Here is a 17209-nt window from a genome sequence, read left to right as displayed (position 1 = left end):
CCTGTTAAGATTTTTTTTTCTTTGTCTTTAGTTTTTAGTAGTTTATCTTTGTGCTTTGATTTCTTTGATTACTCCAGGGTTAGCTTAACTTCTTAATTTTCATGCTTACGTCTTTTGCTGAATTTGAGAAGTTTTTTGCTGTTATTTCTTCATGTACTTTTTCAGCCTCACCTTTCTCCTTTACTTCTGGTACCCTGGTGACATGAATGTTAGATCTTTTATTATGATCCTGTAGGTATTTGAGTTTCTGTTGTGTTTTTTTTTTTTTCTTTCCTGTTTTCTGTATGATTCAGAATGGATCATTGCTATTGTGTTATCTCCCGTTTAATGAATTCTTTCCTTTAGCTTTTCCATTCTAATGTTGAACCCATTCATTGAGTTCTTTATTTGTGTTGCTGAATTTTCCAATTCTAAAATTTCTTCTTGAATCCTTTTTCATTACCATCCCTGCCTGCCTTCCTTTGGTAAATTATTTTCATTTGTTCATGCATGCTTAAAATTGCTCATTGAAATACTTTTATGATGCCTTTTAAAAAGCGTTTGTCGGATTTAACATCTGTTGTCATCACTGTGGCATATATTAATTGTCTTTTTCATTCACTTTGTGAACTTGGTTTTTGGTATGACATTTGATTTTTGACTGAAAGGTAAAAATCTGGAAATTGTTTTTTGAGACCCTAGATCTTATTTAAACTTTCTAGTTTATACAGTTTCATCTGATAATGCTCCAACTGTGGAAGGGCACGTGCACCCTTGTTACTTAGCGGTGGAGGTAGAAGTCCAGGTTTTCCATTTGACTTCCATTGGTATCTAAGGGCAGCGGAGTGGCTGGTAAGTTCTGGCCCAGGGTGGGAATTCTAGCTCTTATGCAGAACTCCAGTTATAATTCTTTGGCTTGCAGTGGTTGGATCATAAGACCTCATTGCTATTGTGCATGAGGTCTCTGCTGATACTGTGGTGGTGGTAGTAGAGTAGCTCATTATTGCTGGAGGTTGGTGAAAGTCTCTGCAAGGCCTTCTTTGATCCCATCCTGGAAAGTTGAGCAGTGTCTCCTTTATTGCTGGGTTGGGTTGGAAGTCCATGTTCCCTATTAAGTCTCCTTCTGTACTACTCAAGTTGGGGCACTGGGTTTCCTTGTTAGAGCATGTTGAAAATAGAAGTCTAGTAGACCTTTGTTAGTATGGTGGGAGTTGGGACAACAGTTTTTTCTGTGGTGTTTACCTGGAGTAGAGCAGTTATTGTCTGTGAGATTTTTGTCTTGCTGCTGATGCTTTTTATTCAGTTCCTTTGGCTAGGGAGAGTGGAATTTTGTTAACAATTTTTATGTCTGTACCTGTTGGCCTTCATGGGTTGCTGGCTTCTTCAGCTTCAAGTCTGGAATATGTGAGGCAAAATCAAAGCTTATGCACCTCACCACTGTGACTGTCTTTGGATCCTGAGGTCCCTAACTGATGGGCTGCCTTCTTTCCGTCTTTCACAGTCTTATTTTTGTTTATATATGTAATAATGGGATTTTAGTTGTCCTAAGCATGAGAAGTAGGAGGAAATCTATTCTGTCTTCCTGGAAGTGGAACTAGTTTGTTTCTATAATGAACTGAGAAATACCTTCTAAAAATCTTGATTATGTTTCTTTTTGGGTAGAATAAGGGTGAATGTGACTATGAGTCGATGCTATTATTTCTTGGCCTAACCATACCTAACTATCTGACAGAATGTTTTACTCTGAATTTGGCAATGTTAATGTTTGTTCTTTAGGGATGTCGCCTGCACTGATTCATGAATAATTTAGAGCCCAATTTATGTATAGATTGGACTATCATTTCTGTTTCTCCTCCACTTGTGTATTTTTCATTTGTTTGTTTTTCATTAATAACACAGTGTGAAGTAACTCATCTCACTCCTTTTCTTTCTTTTTTATTATAGTTGACATATTAGTTTCAAGTGTACAACATAATGATTGAATATTTTTATAGATTATATACCATACTCTACTTGTGTATTTAAAAATGTTTTTCTTAGACTTTTGAGATCTTCAGTTACTTAATTTTTATTGTATTTGGGTTATTTATTGGAAAGCTTAGTGTTATTTGTAAATTTACATATTGACCTCTGTTTGTCATCTTTCCTTTAACTTGTAATTTTGGATATAAATGCCAGAATTAGTAAGGGGATTTTTTTGTCATTGTCTTTGGAGTCTACCTACAGTTGTTGTAGAGTATGATTTGTTTGCCGTCTTTAATATGAACCCTTATTATATGAAGGTATTAAAGCTTTGAAACTGATTAGTAGGTCAATTTTTAGGTTATATATGGAGTTTTATAAGATTTCCAATTTCTATTTTAATGCAAATTTCTATATAATTTCTAATATTTTTCCATGTGTCATTTTTCATTGTTGTAACCATGTTGTAGGCACTGTCTTATATTCTGTTATTGTTTAACATTTCTTATAGATACATTTTGCATACTTTCACATTAACATCAAGTAACATAGGTTTTTAAGATTAATAATGAGTTATTGTTGTTTCATAATATATTTAACTATTCTCTTCTGACATTTAAAGTGTTTTCTGACTTTTACTGCTGTAGTTAATATTGCTGTAAAGCATTTTTCCTTCTTTTTAATTATTTCTTTGAGATAAATTCCCAGGACTGAATTACTTGGTTATGGATTATAAACTTTAAAAAGTAATGCATTGCTCTCTCAAATTATTCCATGAATACGTAATGCAACTGGTAGTGAAGGAAAATTGTTGTTTTAATAAAACCTCAACAACTTTAAATGCTGTTCTTCAAATTTTCAGTTTTCCTTTAACTCACTTTTCTTTAGTTATAGCAAAATTGGTCTCCTATTTTTTTTTATTGTTTATTTTTCCTGTTAGGTGAATTTTCTTTTGTATTCTTTACCATTCACTGATTCATGGATCTATTTATTCATTCAACTAGATTGTAGATTTCATGAGAGATGAGCCTGAATTGGTTTTGTTTACCCCTATAATCCTTGACTGTGCATGGTGTATAGTAGTGTTTAGTAAAACCTAGTGAATCAGTGAGTGAATGAGACATGAGAGTCAGTGCTAGTGTATGCATGAAGAACCATTAGTAGATGATCATCCTTAGGTCATGCTGATGAAAGCTTGCATCCTCAAGCCTGAGTGATTGCTTTTCACAGTGAGAAACATCCAGAAGTATACGTGGTAGGCGTTTGATTTTTTCCTTGGAGGTCACTGATTGAAATAGCAAGAATGAATCTTGGTTGTATGCAGTCAGAGTTCCTACAGTAAAAGAATGCTTGTTAGAGTCAAGGTTTCATAGTGGTTGGATATTTGACTGGGCACTTTTACTTGTAGAATTGACAATGCCTTAGGGCATAATTAAACTAAGGAAAGAAGAATGATCTTGTCCTGTGCAGATGGAATGAATTTTGTATTTATTTCCATATTGGTGTGCCCTTTACCAACTACCTTTACATACACACATGCATGGACAAACACACATGTTTCCTTAATTTAAAACAGTGAAAAAAATCTGCCTGAAATGCAGGAAGACCTGGGTTCGATCCCTGGGTCAGGAAGATCCCTTGGAGAAGGAAATGGCTTCCCACTCCAATATTCTTTCCTAGAGGATTCCATGGACAGAGGAGCCTGGTGGGCTACAGTCTTAGAGGGTTGTAGAAAAGTGGACATGACTGAGTGACTACCACTTTTGCCCTTCACTGTGATGTCTTTTATTTTGCCAGCTAGTAATTTAGCATCCTTACCCACAGTTAAAAGTTTTTTATTAAAAAAATCTTTATGACCTTTATGTAGTAGTCCTTCTTTAGATATTTCTACCAGTGGTTATTAATGAGAATTTATTTTCATGTATTTCCTTCTCATATGTGTTATGAAATACCTAATCCAAGAAGCAGATATTTTTTTTCTAGGCATTTTACTCTATTATCCTGTTATTTTTTTTTTTTTAAGTTCTTGTGTGGGTATAATAATGATCATAACAGTAATTATTATTTTATTATTCAAACCAAGAACTTTTATGTATAGAATAACCAAATATAATAATGTACCACTTTATTATTTGTCTCATAAAGTAATAATTATTGTTCTTTATCTGACAATATAGCTCTAGAGGCTAAGGAGAAATAGAAAATGTTTCAAAAGTTATTCTTGTGATATCTATCTGTAAATTGTATATTTGAAAATTTTATTTTTCTCATCTTTCATTAAAGTTGCTGACATTACCTAGTTCATAGTTTTTCTATCATTTATATAGAAACATAACAGTTTCATTTAGTGTAATTTTTCTTTGCCTTTAAAAAATGCTGATGGTATACGACAGTATTGTTCCCTTCAAAGGCCACTTTTCCTTTCCAGGTCCTGTTATGCAGTCTTTTATCTCCTACACTTCAGCTAATCATTGGCTTTTAAAGCTTAAAGAGAGCTTAGTTATAATCAAATACGACCATTCTTTTTTTTTCAGATGAAGAAAAAGAATCGTAGAGACTTTAAATCCAAAATTATACAGCTATTTGATGGCAGAATTTATACTGGAATAAAAGTCTAGTGATTAATGTATCATTTATTAAACTCCCTTATTACTCCTTATGTTGGAGAAGGCAATGGCAACCCACTCCAGTGCTCTTGCCTGGAAAATCCCATCGATGGAGGAGCCTGGTAGTCTGCAGTCCATGGGGTCGCTGGGAGTCGGACATGACTGAGCGACTTTGCTTTCACTTTTCACTTTCATGCATTGGAGAAGGAAATGGCAACCCACTCCAGTATTCTTGCCCGGAGAATCCCAAGGACGGGGGAGCCTGTTGGGTTTCCGTCTGTGGGGTCGCACAGAGTCGGACACGACTGACGTGACTTAGCAGCAGCAGCTTTACTCCTTATGTATAAACTGAGCTTCCCCAATAAGCTTGTACTGTTGGTAGGGATAGTGACAGTGAGAATATAGAGGCTAACATGTATTGAATCCTAACATGCCAGATACTCTGCTATCATTTCTGCAAGAACTCTTCTGTAAGGTAGCTATTATACCCACTTTATAATTATGGAAACAAAATAGTTAAACTAATACGTTTTGGGATTTATAATGTGTTTTATATCTCTGTGTAACCTCCAGTGTTTAACCTCAAAAACTACTTGTTGCTTCCTCATCTAGCATGGGTGCAATCCTAGGGAGGAGAGTGTTCAATTATGATGTATGTTTACTTAAGAAACATATAGTGTAGCGTGATGTGACTTCTATGCCTGGTAGCATGGTATGATAATTACCTGAAATCCTTTCCTCTACAAACACCCATGCTGGAAAATGTATAACACATATAACTCTATTAGTAAGTGAATTGTTGAACCTGTGAGAAAGAAAGAAAAAAAAAATCCCTAAACAAGGAGGAAATGGAAAACTAGAGTGGGAAACAGGTATTCATGCTTTGACTATCTAAATGGACTGTGGCAACTCAGTTACCAGTGGGCTTGGCTTTTAGTCACCAGAAAGGGGTGGGGACCAGAAAGGAGGAATTGGGAAGTGATTTCCATTTCCCTGAGCTCATAACTTCTATGGACTAGTAGAAAGATGGACTGTTTTAAAAATCTGTCCCACTCCCTTTTTAACAAAGAAACTTCTTTGTTTTGGCCTTGATGTGGAAGAGGGTGGGTGTTTTCCCTGAGACTTTGTAACCACAGTCCTGTCAGCACTCAGATCTTAATTTCTTCATGGTCTAGGAACCATCAAACCAACAAGTTTACTTAAAATGTGATCCTGGGTAGACTGGTTACATCTCTGGGTATTTAATAGTAAACACAATATTAATATTTGCTTTGGCATATACCCTTAACTCTGGCAATGTTTTTAAAAAAGAAAGCTTTTAGAAAGGTAAACCCGGAATCCCAAATTACCAAGAACTAGCTAGCTTTCTTGGTACACCTATTTGTCCTTGCCTTCCCGGTCACTCTTGTTGAGACTTCCACTTTCCTCTCATGTAATAAATCTCCCTCTCATCTTGCTTTCTTCTTTTATTCTTCCCCTGAAATGATAATGCTTAGTTTTTACTACACTATCAACCATTTAGAAGCTCTTCGCTATTGTAAAATGTTCTCTAATAACTTTGCTAAGATGACTATTCTTTCAATGAGTGTTTTAAAAGAATTTGCCTTTTCCCTCTACAGAAACTTTTACTGTTGGTTCACTCTCTTGTGATTCTTTTTATTTTTGTGTGTCTGGAATGAGTCCTGCTTGCTTGAGTGACCTTTTGTTTTCTTTTATTAAATTATCTTTTTTTAAGGCTTGTAACAAAAAGGACAGTTCTGTGGGTCCTCACAGTCTCCACTGTTTTTTTTTTTTTTTTTAGAGGCAATCATTTGTGGCTCATTCTTAGATATTTACCTCTAAATTTCTAAGTAAAACGCTTATATTGAAGTTTTCTTATCTTTCATGTTTAGTTAGATATTATAATGCTGTCTATACATGCTATCTATTACAATAACCCTAATGCCTTAAAACAGCATAAGTTTACTGCTTTATTACAGTTCTATAGTTTAAAGTCTAAACGAGTCTTATTACTAAAATCAAGGTGTCAGTAGAGTTGTGTTCTATGAAGCCTCTAGGAGAGAATCCATGTCCTTGCTTTTTCCACCTTGTATAGGTCACCAGCAGTCCTCATGCCCCATGTTCAAAGACAGCAAAATTGCATTTCTCTGATAGTGCTTTTGTTATGACATGTCTTTCTCTGACTCCTATGTTCTGCTGCCTTCTTTAGTAATATTTTAAAGAACCCTGATGGTTACATGTGTTCCACCTGGATAATGTGGGATACTCTCCACATTTCAAATTAGCTTATTAGTAATTTTAATTTTTTCTTTTTTAACTCAATATTCCTTTGCCATGTAAGATAGCATGTTCTCAGATCCTGGGATTAGGATTTGGGCTTCTTGAGTGAAGGTGGGATGGTATTATCCAGTCTATCAAGAGGATTTAGCTTTTATGGGCAGTTCTTACTATAGGCTCTGTTCTTCTTTTGTCATCTAATTATATCACAGATTTTGCTTAAATATATATTCAGTGTTAATATGTTATGGGCGTGTATATATGAAATATACTGCCATTAAATTTTTTGTTATGTAACTTTTATCCTTGGGGTTAATAACTTAATAATATATTTATCATAATAAATATAAAATAATATAATTATATTACTTAAGTTTTCTGATCCCAGCATCTATTTACCCGAAGTTCCTTTTCTGTTGATTTTTTTATCTCTACTTCTCATTTTAGTGATTTATGCCTAGTTTCTGATGATCCCTTATATTGTAGAATAAATTTTAAATAGCTAAAAATTGGAAAATAACTAAATTGGAAACCTGTTTGTGAGGTTGGAGCTTACTGAATGGCAGATGTCATTGTAGGAGAGTTGGACACTTATTCATGTTTTTGGAGGTGAGGGCACAATGAGTTATCAGTATCTGTGGTTCGCTTTTCTTGGACTGGCCAGTTTTCACAGACATCCTTCCGTACCCTTGCTGCAGGTTTTAACTCTGGCATTCAGGGTTCTTAGAGAGTGAAAGAAAAGATTTCATTATTCAGTACATCCATTTTATACTCATTTTTAGACAATCTCCCATTTTTAGTATGCACCCCTTTCCTTGGTAGTATCCCTTAGTTCATTGTCCTTCTGGTTCAACTTCTCCATTGTTGTTGGGATGAGAGTGGGATACTTGCATTGCTGCATGGATTAAGGCAAAGGATCTGTGGTCATTAGATAGACTTTCAGTAACTGCTCATCTTTTTAGCCTCATCTGCATTCCTGCCCTCTGAACTGGCTGGCTTCTTTAATACTTAACCATTCCAGGGCCTATTGCCAATAAACTTGCTTCTTAATATGGTAACTCACAGGCACTTTTCTCTAAGTGATCCTGTTGCTACCTGTTCATCAGTATCTATCTTCTGAAATTTTGATGACACTGCTTGCCTCTTTGAGAGTTGCATTTTTAGCTCTTATCTTTCCATTTTCATTTCTTTGTTGGTATTAGGCTCTAAAAATTAAGTCAGAAACAGAAATAAACTTATGTATTGCTTGATCCTTAATCTTTTATTTCCACTCAGATATACAGGTCATTCTCATTAGTTTATCTTTTAATTTATATGAATGATCATACTGAACACTGAGGGGCTAACATGTCTGTGAGATTAGGAGAATTATGTTGGATAAGAAAGATGGTGGGCACTACTATTCAGCATAGTTTTGGAAGGTTAAGCCACAGCAATCAGAGAAGAAAAATAAAAGGAATCCAGATTGGAAAAGAAGAAGCAAAACTCTCAGTTTGCAGATGACATGACCCTCTACATAGAAAACCCTAAAGACACCACCAGAGAATTACTAGAGCTAATCAATGAATATAGTTAAGTTGCAGGATATAAAATTAACACGCAGAAATACCTTGCGTTCCTATACACTAGCCATGAGAAAACAGAGAAATTAAGGAAACAATTCCATTCACCATTACAATGAAAAGAATAAAATACTTAGGAATAAATCTGCCTAAAGAAACAAAAGACCTGTATATAGAAAATTATAAAACATTGATGAAGGAAATCAAAGATGATACAAATAGATGGAGAAATATACCATGTTCATGGATCAGAAGAATCAATATAGTGAAAATGAGTATATGACCCAAAGCAATCTATAGATTCAGTGCAGTCCCTATCAAGCTACTAACGGTATTTTTCAGAGAACTAGAACAAATAAGTTCACAATTTTTACGGAAATTAAGAAAACCTCGAATAGCCAAAGCAGTCTTGAGAAAGAAGAATGGAACAGGAGGAATCAACCTGCCTGACTTCAGGCTCTACTACAAAGCTACAGTTATCAAGACAGTATGGTACTGGCACAAAGACAGAGATATAGATCAATGGAACAAAATACAAAGCTCAGATAAATCCACGCACCTATGGATACCTTATCTTTGACAAAGGAGCAATGTAGAAAAGACAATCTCTTTAACAAGTGGTGCTGGGAAAACTGGACAACCACTTATAAATGATTGAAACTAGAGCACTTTCTAACATCATACACAAAAATAAACTAAAAATGGATTAAAGATCTAAATGTAAGACCAGAAACTATAAAACTCCTAGAGGAAAACATAGGCAAAACACTCTCTGACATAAATCACAGCAGGATCCTCTATGACCCACCTCCCAGAGTAATGGAAATAAAGCAAAAATAAACAAATGGGACCTAATTCAACTTAAAAACCTTTGCACAATGAAAGAAACTATAAGCAAGGTGAAAAGACGGCCTTCAGAATGGGAGAAAATAAAAGCAAATGAAGCAACTGACAAAGAATCAATCTCAAAAATATACAAGCAGCTCATGCAACTCAATACCAGAAAAATAAACGACCCAATCAAAAAATGGGCCAAAAAACTAAACAGACATTTCTCCAAAGAAGACATACAGTTGGCTAACAAAGGCATGAAAAGATGCTCAACATCACCCATTATCAGGGAAATGCAAATCAAAACTACAATGAGGTACCATCTCATGCCGGTCAGAATGGCTGCTATCAAAAAGTCTACAATAAATACTGGATTGAGTGTGGAGAAAAGGAACCCTCTTACACTGTTGATAGGAATGCAAACTAGTACAGCCCTATGGAGAACAGTGTGGACATTGTTTAAAAAACTGGAAATGGAACTGCCATACGACCCAGCGATCCCACTGCTGGGCATGCACACCCGAGGAAACCAGATCTGAAAGAGACACGTGTACCCCAGTGTTCATCGCAGCACTGTTTACAATGGGTAGGACATGGAAACAACTTAGATGTCCATCAGCAGACGAATGGATAAGAAAGCTGTGGTACATATACACAATGGAATATTACTCGACTATTAAAAAGAATGCATTTAAATCATTCTAATGAGGTGGATGAAACTGGAGCCTATTATACAGAGTGAAGTAAGTCAGAAAGAAAAACACCAATACAATATATTAATGCATGTGTATTGAATTTAGAAAGATGGTAATGATGACCCTATATGTGAGACAGCTAAAGAGACACAGAGATAAAGAACAGACTTTTGGACTCTGTAGGTGAAGGTGAGGGTGGGATGATTTGAGAAAATAGCTTTGAAACATGTGTATTAGCATATGTGAAATAGATCGCCAGTTCAGGTTCGATGCACGAGATAGAGCACTGGGGACTGGTGCACTGGGATGACCTTGAGGGATGGGATGGGGAGTGAGGTGGGAGAGGCTTTCAGGATGGGGGACACATGTACAGTCATGACTGATTCATGTCAGTGTATGGCAAAAACACTACAATATTATAATTAACTTCTAATTAAAATAATTAATTAAAAAAAGAGAAAGATGGTGGGAGGAGAATCTGAATTAATGGTGTACCACAGGACTGAGATTATGTGTTGGGTTAATATCATTCAGAAAAGCACTAAAAGGAGAAGAAATAACAGTGTATTATTTTATACTAAATTGTATTATGAAAATTCAGTATCTTCAGGTTATTCTATTGATAGTATATACCATGTGAAATTGTATTTCAGTTGCAGTACCTTAGGGATCCCTTCCTGCCTTCCTCTAGTAGGTTTTGACAGCGGTGTTTGAGTAAATGCACATGACAGTGCTTTCTGAAGTTATCGTATCAAATATAAGACACTGTCACTGTCTGGTTGTTCTGTCAGCTCATATCAGATGACTATACAACTTTCCAAAATTTTGCACCTCTTCCCTAAATTAAGTTCTGTATAAAATTCAGATTTCTTGGAGTTAAATACCTTGAACAATAACTGCAGTATTTTGGCCTCGACGTGAAACAGTAATTAATAGTGGCTTGCCTGAAGCCACAGAAGTACTTAAAATACATAATACTACCTATATCTGAAGCCTTGATTTTTCTGTTTCAGAGTTTTTGGTCTTTTTGTTTCACCATTTCATGTTCCTAACAGGAAGATTTTCTTTGACAATTTTAGGAAGCAGCATTCATGTAGCTTGAAAGCAATGTGAGGGGTGCCGTGAGTTGTTCAATGCCAAGACTGTTCCTTTATTTCTTCCTAGTGTGTATGTTTGGGGTATTTTACAAATTTTGGTTTGATGGTAGAATGGAAAGAAGCCAAGTTTATTTTTAAATTATTTTTTATGAATGCTATTTCTTGTTTAGAGCAATTTTAGGTTCACAGCAGAATTGAAGGGAAGGTCTGAAATTTTCAATATAGCTTCTGCCTCTGTTTCGGTTTACATAGCCTCCTCCAATGTTGACATCCCTCACCAGGGTGGTATATTTGTTACAACTGATGAACCATATTGACACGTCATATCACTCAAGGTTCACAATTTGTATCACTAAGGTTATTTTTTAATAGCAGCTTTTCTCCATTGTTGAAGTCTATCAGGAGATGACTATAATTATCTTTTAAAAAATCTGAGGTTGAGCAATTAAAAGAAAATTACTTTAGGAAAAAAATTTTCTTAAGGAGAAACTATGCAGGATTTTTTAGTTTTTAAAACATTTAAAAATATCTGAGAAATTTAATGATAAAGTGAAATAATTTCTTGATAATTATAATCTAAAATAAGATGCTTTTTACATATATGTTATTCTTATCAGAAGAGATTTTAGGCAACTTCTGTTTTTAAAGTTATTTTTTATTGAAATAGAGTTGATTTACAGTGTTTCAGGTATATAGCACAGTGATGCAGATATATATATTATTCTTTTCCATTATAGATTATTATAATGTCAAATATAATTCTCTGTGCTATACATTACAGCTCTTCTGATAAGACTCTAAAGAGTCTTATCAATATATACAGCACACAATAGATATTAAGAGACTTAGATCTTTCATTTGAGATTCAAGGTAGAGTCCTAAACTTGGTGTAAACTTTGTAAAAGAAGCAGTTTATAAAGTAATTTTTTAAAAAGCCATGTTTATCTATCCATGTATTTAGTTTTGCAGCCAACTGAACTATTTCAATTCTAACCCTAGAGAGAATCTTTCATTAGCTCTTGTCTCCTGATTACTATCTAGATTCTTCATTTTTTTTTTTTTTTTTTTTTTCCTTTCAAAAAACTGGTGTAGAGTGAGAGTCTGACTCTGGGTGCTTGACTTAGAATAAAATATTCTAACTCATTTTGTATCCCTCTCATCACTTAACATAATGATTGGAGCAGGGTAAATTATCGCTGATTATAACTTGTGCATTCACAGTAGATGTTAAATATGCGAAGGTAGCTCAGCTTCCTTTCTCATGAGGAGAAAAGTGATCCAAGCCTCCTCAGTTTCTGACTTGAGCCTGGGCAAAATCCTTACTTCTCTAAACTTTGGTTTTCCTGAATATGAGGTAGAATAGTAATAGATACCTCTTTTTTTTTTCTTTTGATATGAATAAAAATAGCAAATTAGATGTAGTGCATGGCACTTACTTTAAGTGCTCAGTGTTAGGTGGTATAGTTAGTACTACTGCTACTACTGCTGTTACTATTATTACTGCTGTGTTTATAAAATAATGTAGGCATCATTTAACTTTCTGAAATACAACTTCTTAAGTTTGTTGTTCATAGATTTTGAGAATTTGATAAAAGCTGATAAAATCATAGAAAAAATGTAAGTACACAGCATTTAGACTCCTGCTATGAGGATAATAGATTAAAGTGGTGAATATTGGGAAATAGCAACCAATTGTTCCATGTTCTTGTAACAGTCAAATAGAAATTAGCAGATTTAGAGCTTCTTCTGAAGCAAAGATTAGTATGTGAGAGATGTTTCTCAAGATAATGTCCTTTAATTAGTGGATAACCATGTAGTGTTTTAGTTAAATTGCAGGCTTCCTGGGCCACATCTTACAAAGAGTCTATAGGGCTTCTTGAACACCCCGGAGTTTGAAATCAAAGATTTTGGTATAATGTTTAATATATCTGTCATAAAAGTTCATAGTTTTCTCAATTCTTCATACTTAGTTCTCCTTCATGAAGTTTCACATATGAAGTATGATACATATTTGATTGGAATGTGGAATGCGGAAAAGAAAGCCTCTTTTCATGAGTATTGGTGAAATGAGTAATGAAGTTTTCTGTGATAAGATCAAATTGTGTTAAACACCTCAGCTCTTCCTCTGCTGTAGGACTGAGCAGAGAGAAAATTACTGAACTCCTCTAATCCATTGTATCCCAATTTGTAAAAATGAGAGAACAATAACATTTTTATTACCACCCTGTTTTGAGGATAGAATAAAATGTGTGGATAGCACATAGTAAATCCTTTGGTATATGTTAATGGATTAGAGTTCTTCACATTATCATCATTTTTTGTGGTTTACAATAATGTTAGTGTAATGTTCTTAAGGTTTCTCTCCCTTTTGAATTCTTACCTAGCCTTCAGGGCCAAAATGAGTTTCTCCTCTTTGACTTATGTTTTCCCTACCAGTTATGTCATGGTAATTGTTTACCTCTGTGCTTTATGTCTTTCAGCAAGTAGCATACAGTAGAAAAGATAATGCTCACTTTTTTTTGTTAATTGATACAGAATCCCTTTGGTTTCTTTTAGCTACAGTTGTCATATCGATTTTGCTTATAAGCTGTTGTATTTTTAACTTAGGAGCTGTTTTGAGCTATTTTGTTTCTCTCTTTGCATCCTACCTGACCAAGATATTTTGAGGAGTCTGTTTAAACCGGTAGTTTCATGCTTAACTTAATGCCTCTGCATAAGTGAAAGTCAGTTTATAAGTAAAATTTGTTTCAAATTGGAAATCTTACTCTGTATTCTAAAACCAAATGTGATTTTTTTTTAGTATCGATATTTTTAAATAACTATTTGTTTAAAATTTGCATACTTTTTAAGAGTTCAACCTGTTTATTTTAAAATTGCATCATTTTACCTCCTGAACACTAAACTGTGAAGCCTAACACAAATACTGTAAGAACATCTGAGGTAGATAATTAAAGTATAATTAAGTTTAAATGCCTCGGTGAAGGAGTATAAAAATTATTTAAATTCAATCGGCTAGTACATTTGCAGTTTTCTTTTATTAGGTGTGAAATCTAAGAATCCCCTGCCAACTCTTGAGGGCTCAATCCAGAATGTTGAATTGAAGTACTGCAGCACATCATTGGTCAAATGTGCCTCTGGGACCGTGGGATCAATAAAAATTTGTGCCAAAGCCCCAGGTATGTGCAGCTGGACCGTGTAAAACTTTATTGCCTGTATAGGAGAATTGGCCTTGCGTTTTACAAGGAGCGTTACTGAAACAAGAATTTACTCATTGTTCCTATGAATCAGAGGTTTTAAATTTTTTTATTTTATTTAAAAAAAAAGCTGTTAATTGTGCCAGGATGATACTTCTTGACATTAATAAATTAATTTTTACTTAAGAAAAAAAATATTGCATAGTTTTAAGAATGGTTATGAGGGAAGAGAAATTAAAGGAAAGTTTATTCTTACATATTTTGGGGTGGAATAGGAGGTATAGACGTATATGACACTTAAAAATTAAATGAAAATGTTGCTAGTATAATGAAATTAAACAGAAACCCCAGCTGTGTTTCAACTTAAGGTTGAAATTGACTTTGCCTTCCTTCCAATACTTTATTTCATAGTATTTTCCTTAAACTATTTGTTATTTAATTTTTTCCAGTGTGGATTAAATGTCTAGATAAGTTTAAAGAGGTACAGATTCCCTTGAATATTTACAGTACAGTGTTTCTGTTGTTTTATAAGCTTTTCTGAACATGTTCTACATTCATCAACTAAATACTAAAACATTTTAAGAGTTAAAAGTGCATTTAATTTTTATCAGTCATACTTTTTAAAATATAACTAAATGTACAACAAAAATTACCAAGTGTAAATGGAAATTTTATATTATGTTGTTAGTATACTTTAAAATCAAGCATCCCCAGGCTACTTCTATATATATATATGTATATATATATATATATATATATTTTTTTTTTTTTTTTATAATCTTTTTCATACATTTGTCTGTTCAGGTGACAGTGGAAAGGAGAAGTTGATTCCATTGCTTCAGGGTCCTTCTGACACTAAAGACCTTCACAGCAGCAAGTGGCTCAATGAGAGCAGAAAGCCAGAATCTCTCTTAGCTCCAGATTTGATAGCCTTCACAGTCCAAGTTCCACAATGTATGGAATACTGCCACAGTTCCGGTAAGTACACCATTATTCACTTGTTTTGAATTTTCTTTTCAAGCAAGACTTTTAAAAAGGCACTGTCTTTCTTTCCTTCTCTCCTTTCCTTACCTTCCTTCCCTCCCCTCACCCCTTGTTTTCGTCCATTCTTCCTCTTTTTTTCATTTGTGTCCATTGGGATACACCCTGCAGTTAATTCTCTTTGAAAATTCAAATGAAGTATTTTGTATCATGTTTGATAAATGATGTGTTTACAAACAGTAATGATTTTATTCTATTTTATTAAGAGATAATTCCTTTGTGTGTATAACAGTTAATCTTCAGGTTCAGCTACTACTAGTACTAAATCCAACTGAGGATTAAAATATATCTTGTAATACATGGAAAAGAGTAAAAGAAATTTAAAACATTGCAAAGAGAAAATATTTTTCTTGGGATAGTAGCACTTTGTGACCCATATTTTGCCGTGTTAAAATAGGGGTTTGAGCATTCTGTGTATTTATAAGAGGGAAAAGGTATTGATAGTATAACAAAGGAAAAAATGCAGAAGTCAAGTTCTTATTTCTTAGAATTAATTTTTTTTAGAAGCTCTTTGCCTAGAATCTATTTCATTTTATTCACCACCATAATAGCAGATCTACACTTCTCACATTGAGAGGAGATATTAGAAGGATCAGTGAAGACTGGGGATAAGGAGAGCCTGATGTCAGCAGTGAGTTCAGTTAGTCAGTATGTCGTTAGTAAAGCCAAGACAATGATGCTGGAAATAAGATAGCTAGATAGATATTCTTAAAGGGTCAGAGATCTGAATTTTTTTCTTTAGAATTGACTAGTGAGGTGATTTCAAATAGCTGCGTTAAGAGTAGAGCTCAATTAACAATATGTAACAAGTACTGTAGCTTATAGAAAATGCATTAAACATGAGTTCAAAGTAAGTTCACTTTGACTAAGTTCAAAGTAGAAACCATGAAAAGATTTGTAATTAGCCCTGATGCTGGAAAAGATTGAGGGCAGGAGGAGAAGGGGACAACAGAGGATGAGATGGTTGGATGGCATCACCGACTCAATGGACATGGGTTTGGGTGGACTCTGGGAGTTGGTGATGGATAGGGAGGCCTGGCATGCTGTGGTTCATGGGGTTGCAAAGAGTCGGACACGACTGAGCGACTGAACTGAACTGAACTGAGACAGAGATTATATGGAGTGAATATTTGAAGCAGTGCACATATGCAGGGATGCAAAACCATTTGAAAGCAGAATTTGATATAGTAGCATTCATTTGTAGCTGGAATGGCATCCACACTAGAAACTGGAAATTAGTATTTGAAAGGTGACTCTGAGAACCCCTGAATCAATATTCATTTGAAGAGAACTCCTCACAAAGACATTTTCATCTTGATGAAGATGAGTGTGGAACCCTAAGGAAAAAATATAAGGATGAGGCTACTACCCATCCGTTATGGGTAGAAGACTTTATAAACCAGTAGTTTAAGGTAGGGCTTGGTAAACATTTTACTAAACGTTTTATTAACATTTTGGGCTTTGTGGGTCATATAGGCTCTGCTTTCCATTCTGCTGTTTTAGCATACACAAAAAAGTTGTGAAAAAGTGAAAGTGTTAGTTGCTCAGTCCTTTCTGACTCTTCACAACCCCAAGGACTGCAGCGCTAGGCTTCTTTGTCCATGGGCTTTTCTAGACAAGAATACTAGAATACTAGAGTGGGTAGCCATTCCATTCTCCAGCGGATCTTCTCAACCCCAAGACTAAACTTGGGTCTCCTGCACTGCAGGCGGATTCTTTTTACTGAGCCACCAGGGAAAGACAAAAATAGCCGCAGGTAGATGAATGGGTGTGACTGTGTGTCAGTACAACTTCATTCACAAAAGAGGAGGTGGGCAAGATTTAGCCTATGTGGATCACCTACCCCTGCATCGGGAGAAACGATTGGTGGTTAAATCATGCTTTTTTAAAATGCCTATTTAATCATATTCTTTGAATATGCTATTCGAGAATCTCCTTTTTATAATTGTCCAAATAGTAGTTTTT

General features: G+C 34.7%; 1 protein-coding gene across 9 annotated transcripts in view; it reads left to right on the top strand.

Moving 5' to 3' along the window:
* Positions 1-17209, top strand: part of VPS13B (vacuolar protein sorting 13 homolog B) — a 771473-nt gene that overhangs the window by 207168 nt on the left and 547096 nt on the right. For all 9 annotated transcript variants that reach the window (XM_061123681.1, XM_061123682.1, XM_061123678.1 and 6 more), the window contains 2 exons: positions 14051-14185; positions 15008-15181. In XM_061123681.1, coding sequence (XP_060979664.1) covers positions 14051-14185; positions 15008-15181 — 309 coding nt within the window. The remainder of the gene's footprint in view (positions 1-14050; positions 14186-15007; positions 15182-17209) is intronic.

The sequence above is a fragment of the Dama dama genome, chromosome 21, assembly GCF_033118175.1.
Source record: "Dama dama isolate Ldn47 chromosome 21, ASM3311817v1, whole genome shotgun sequence".
NCBI classification, from domain to species: Eukaryota; Metazoa; Chordata; class Mammalia; order Artiodactyla; family Cervidae; genus Dama; species Dama dama.
Note: the sequence above shows the minus strand (reverse complement) of the source record. Positions and strands in the feature narration are given on the sequence as shown.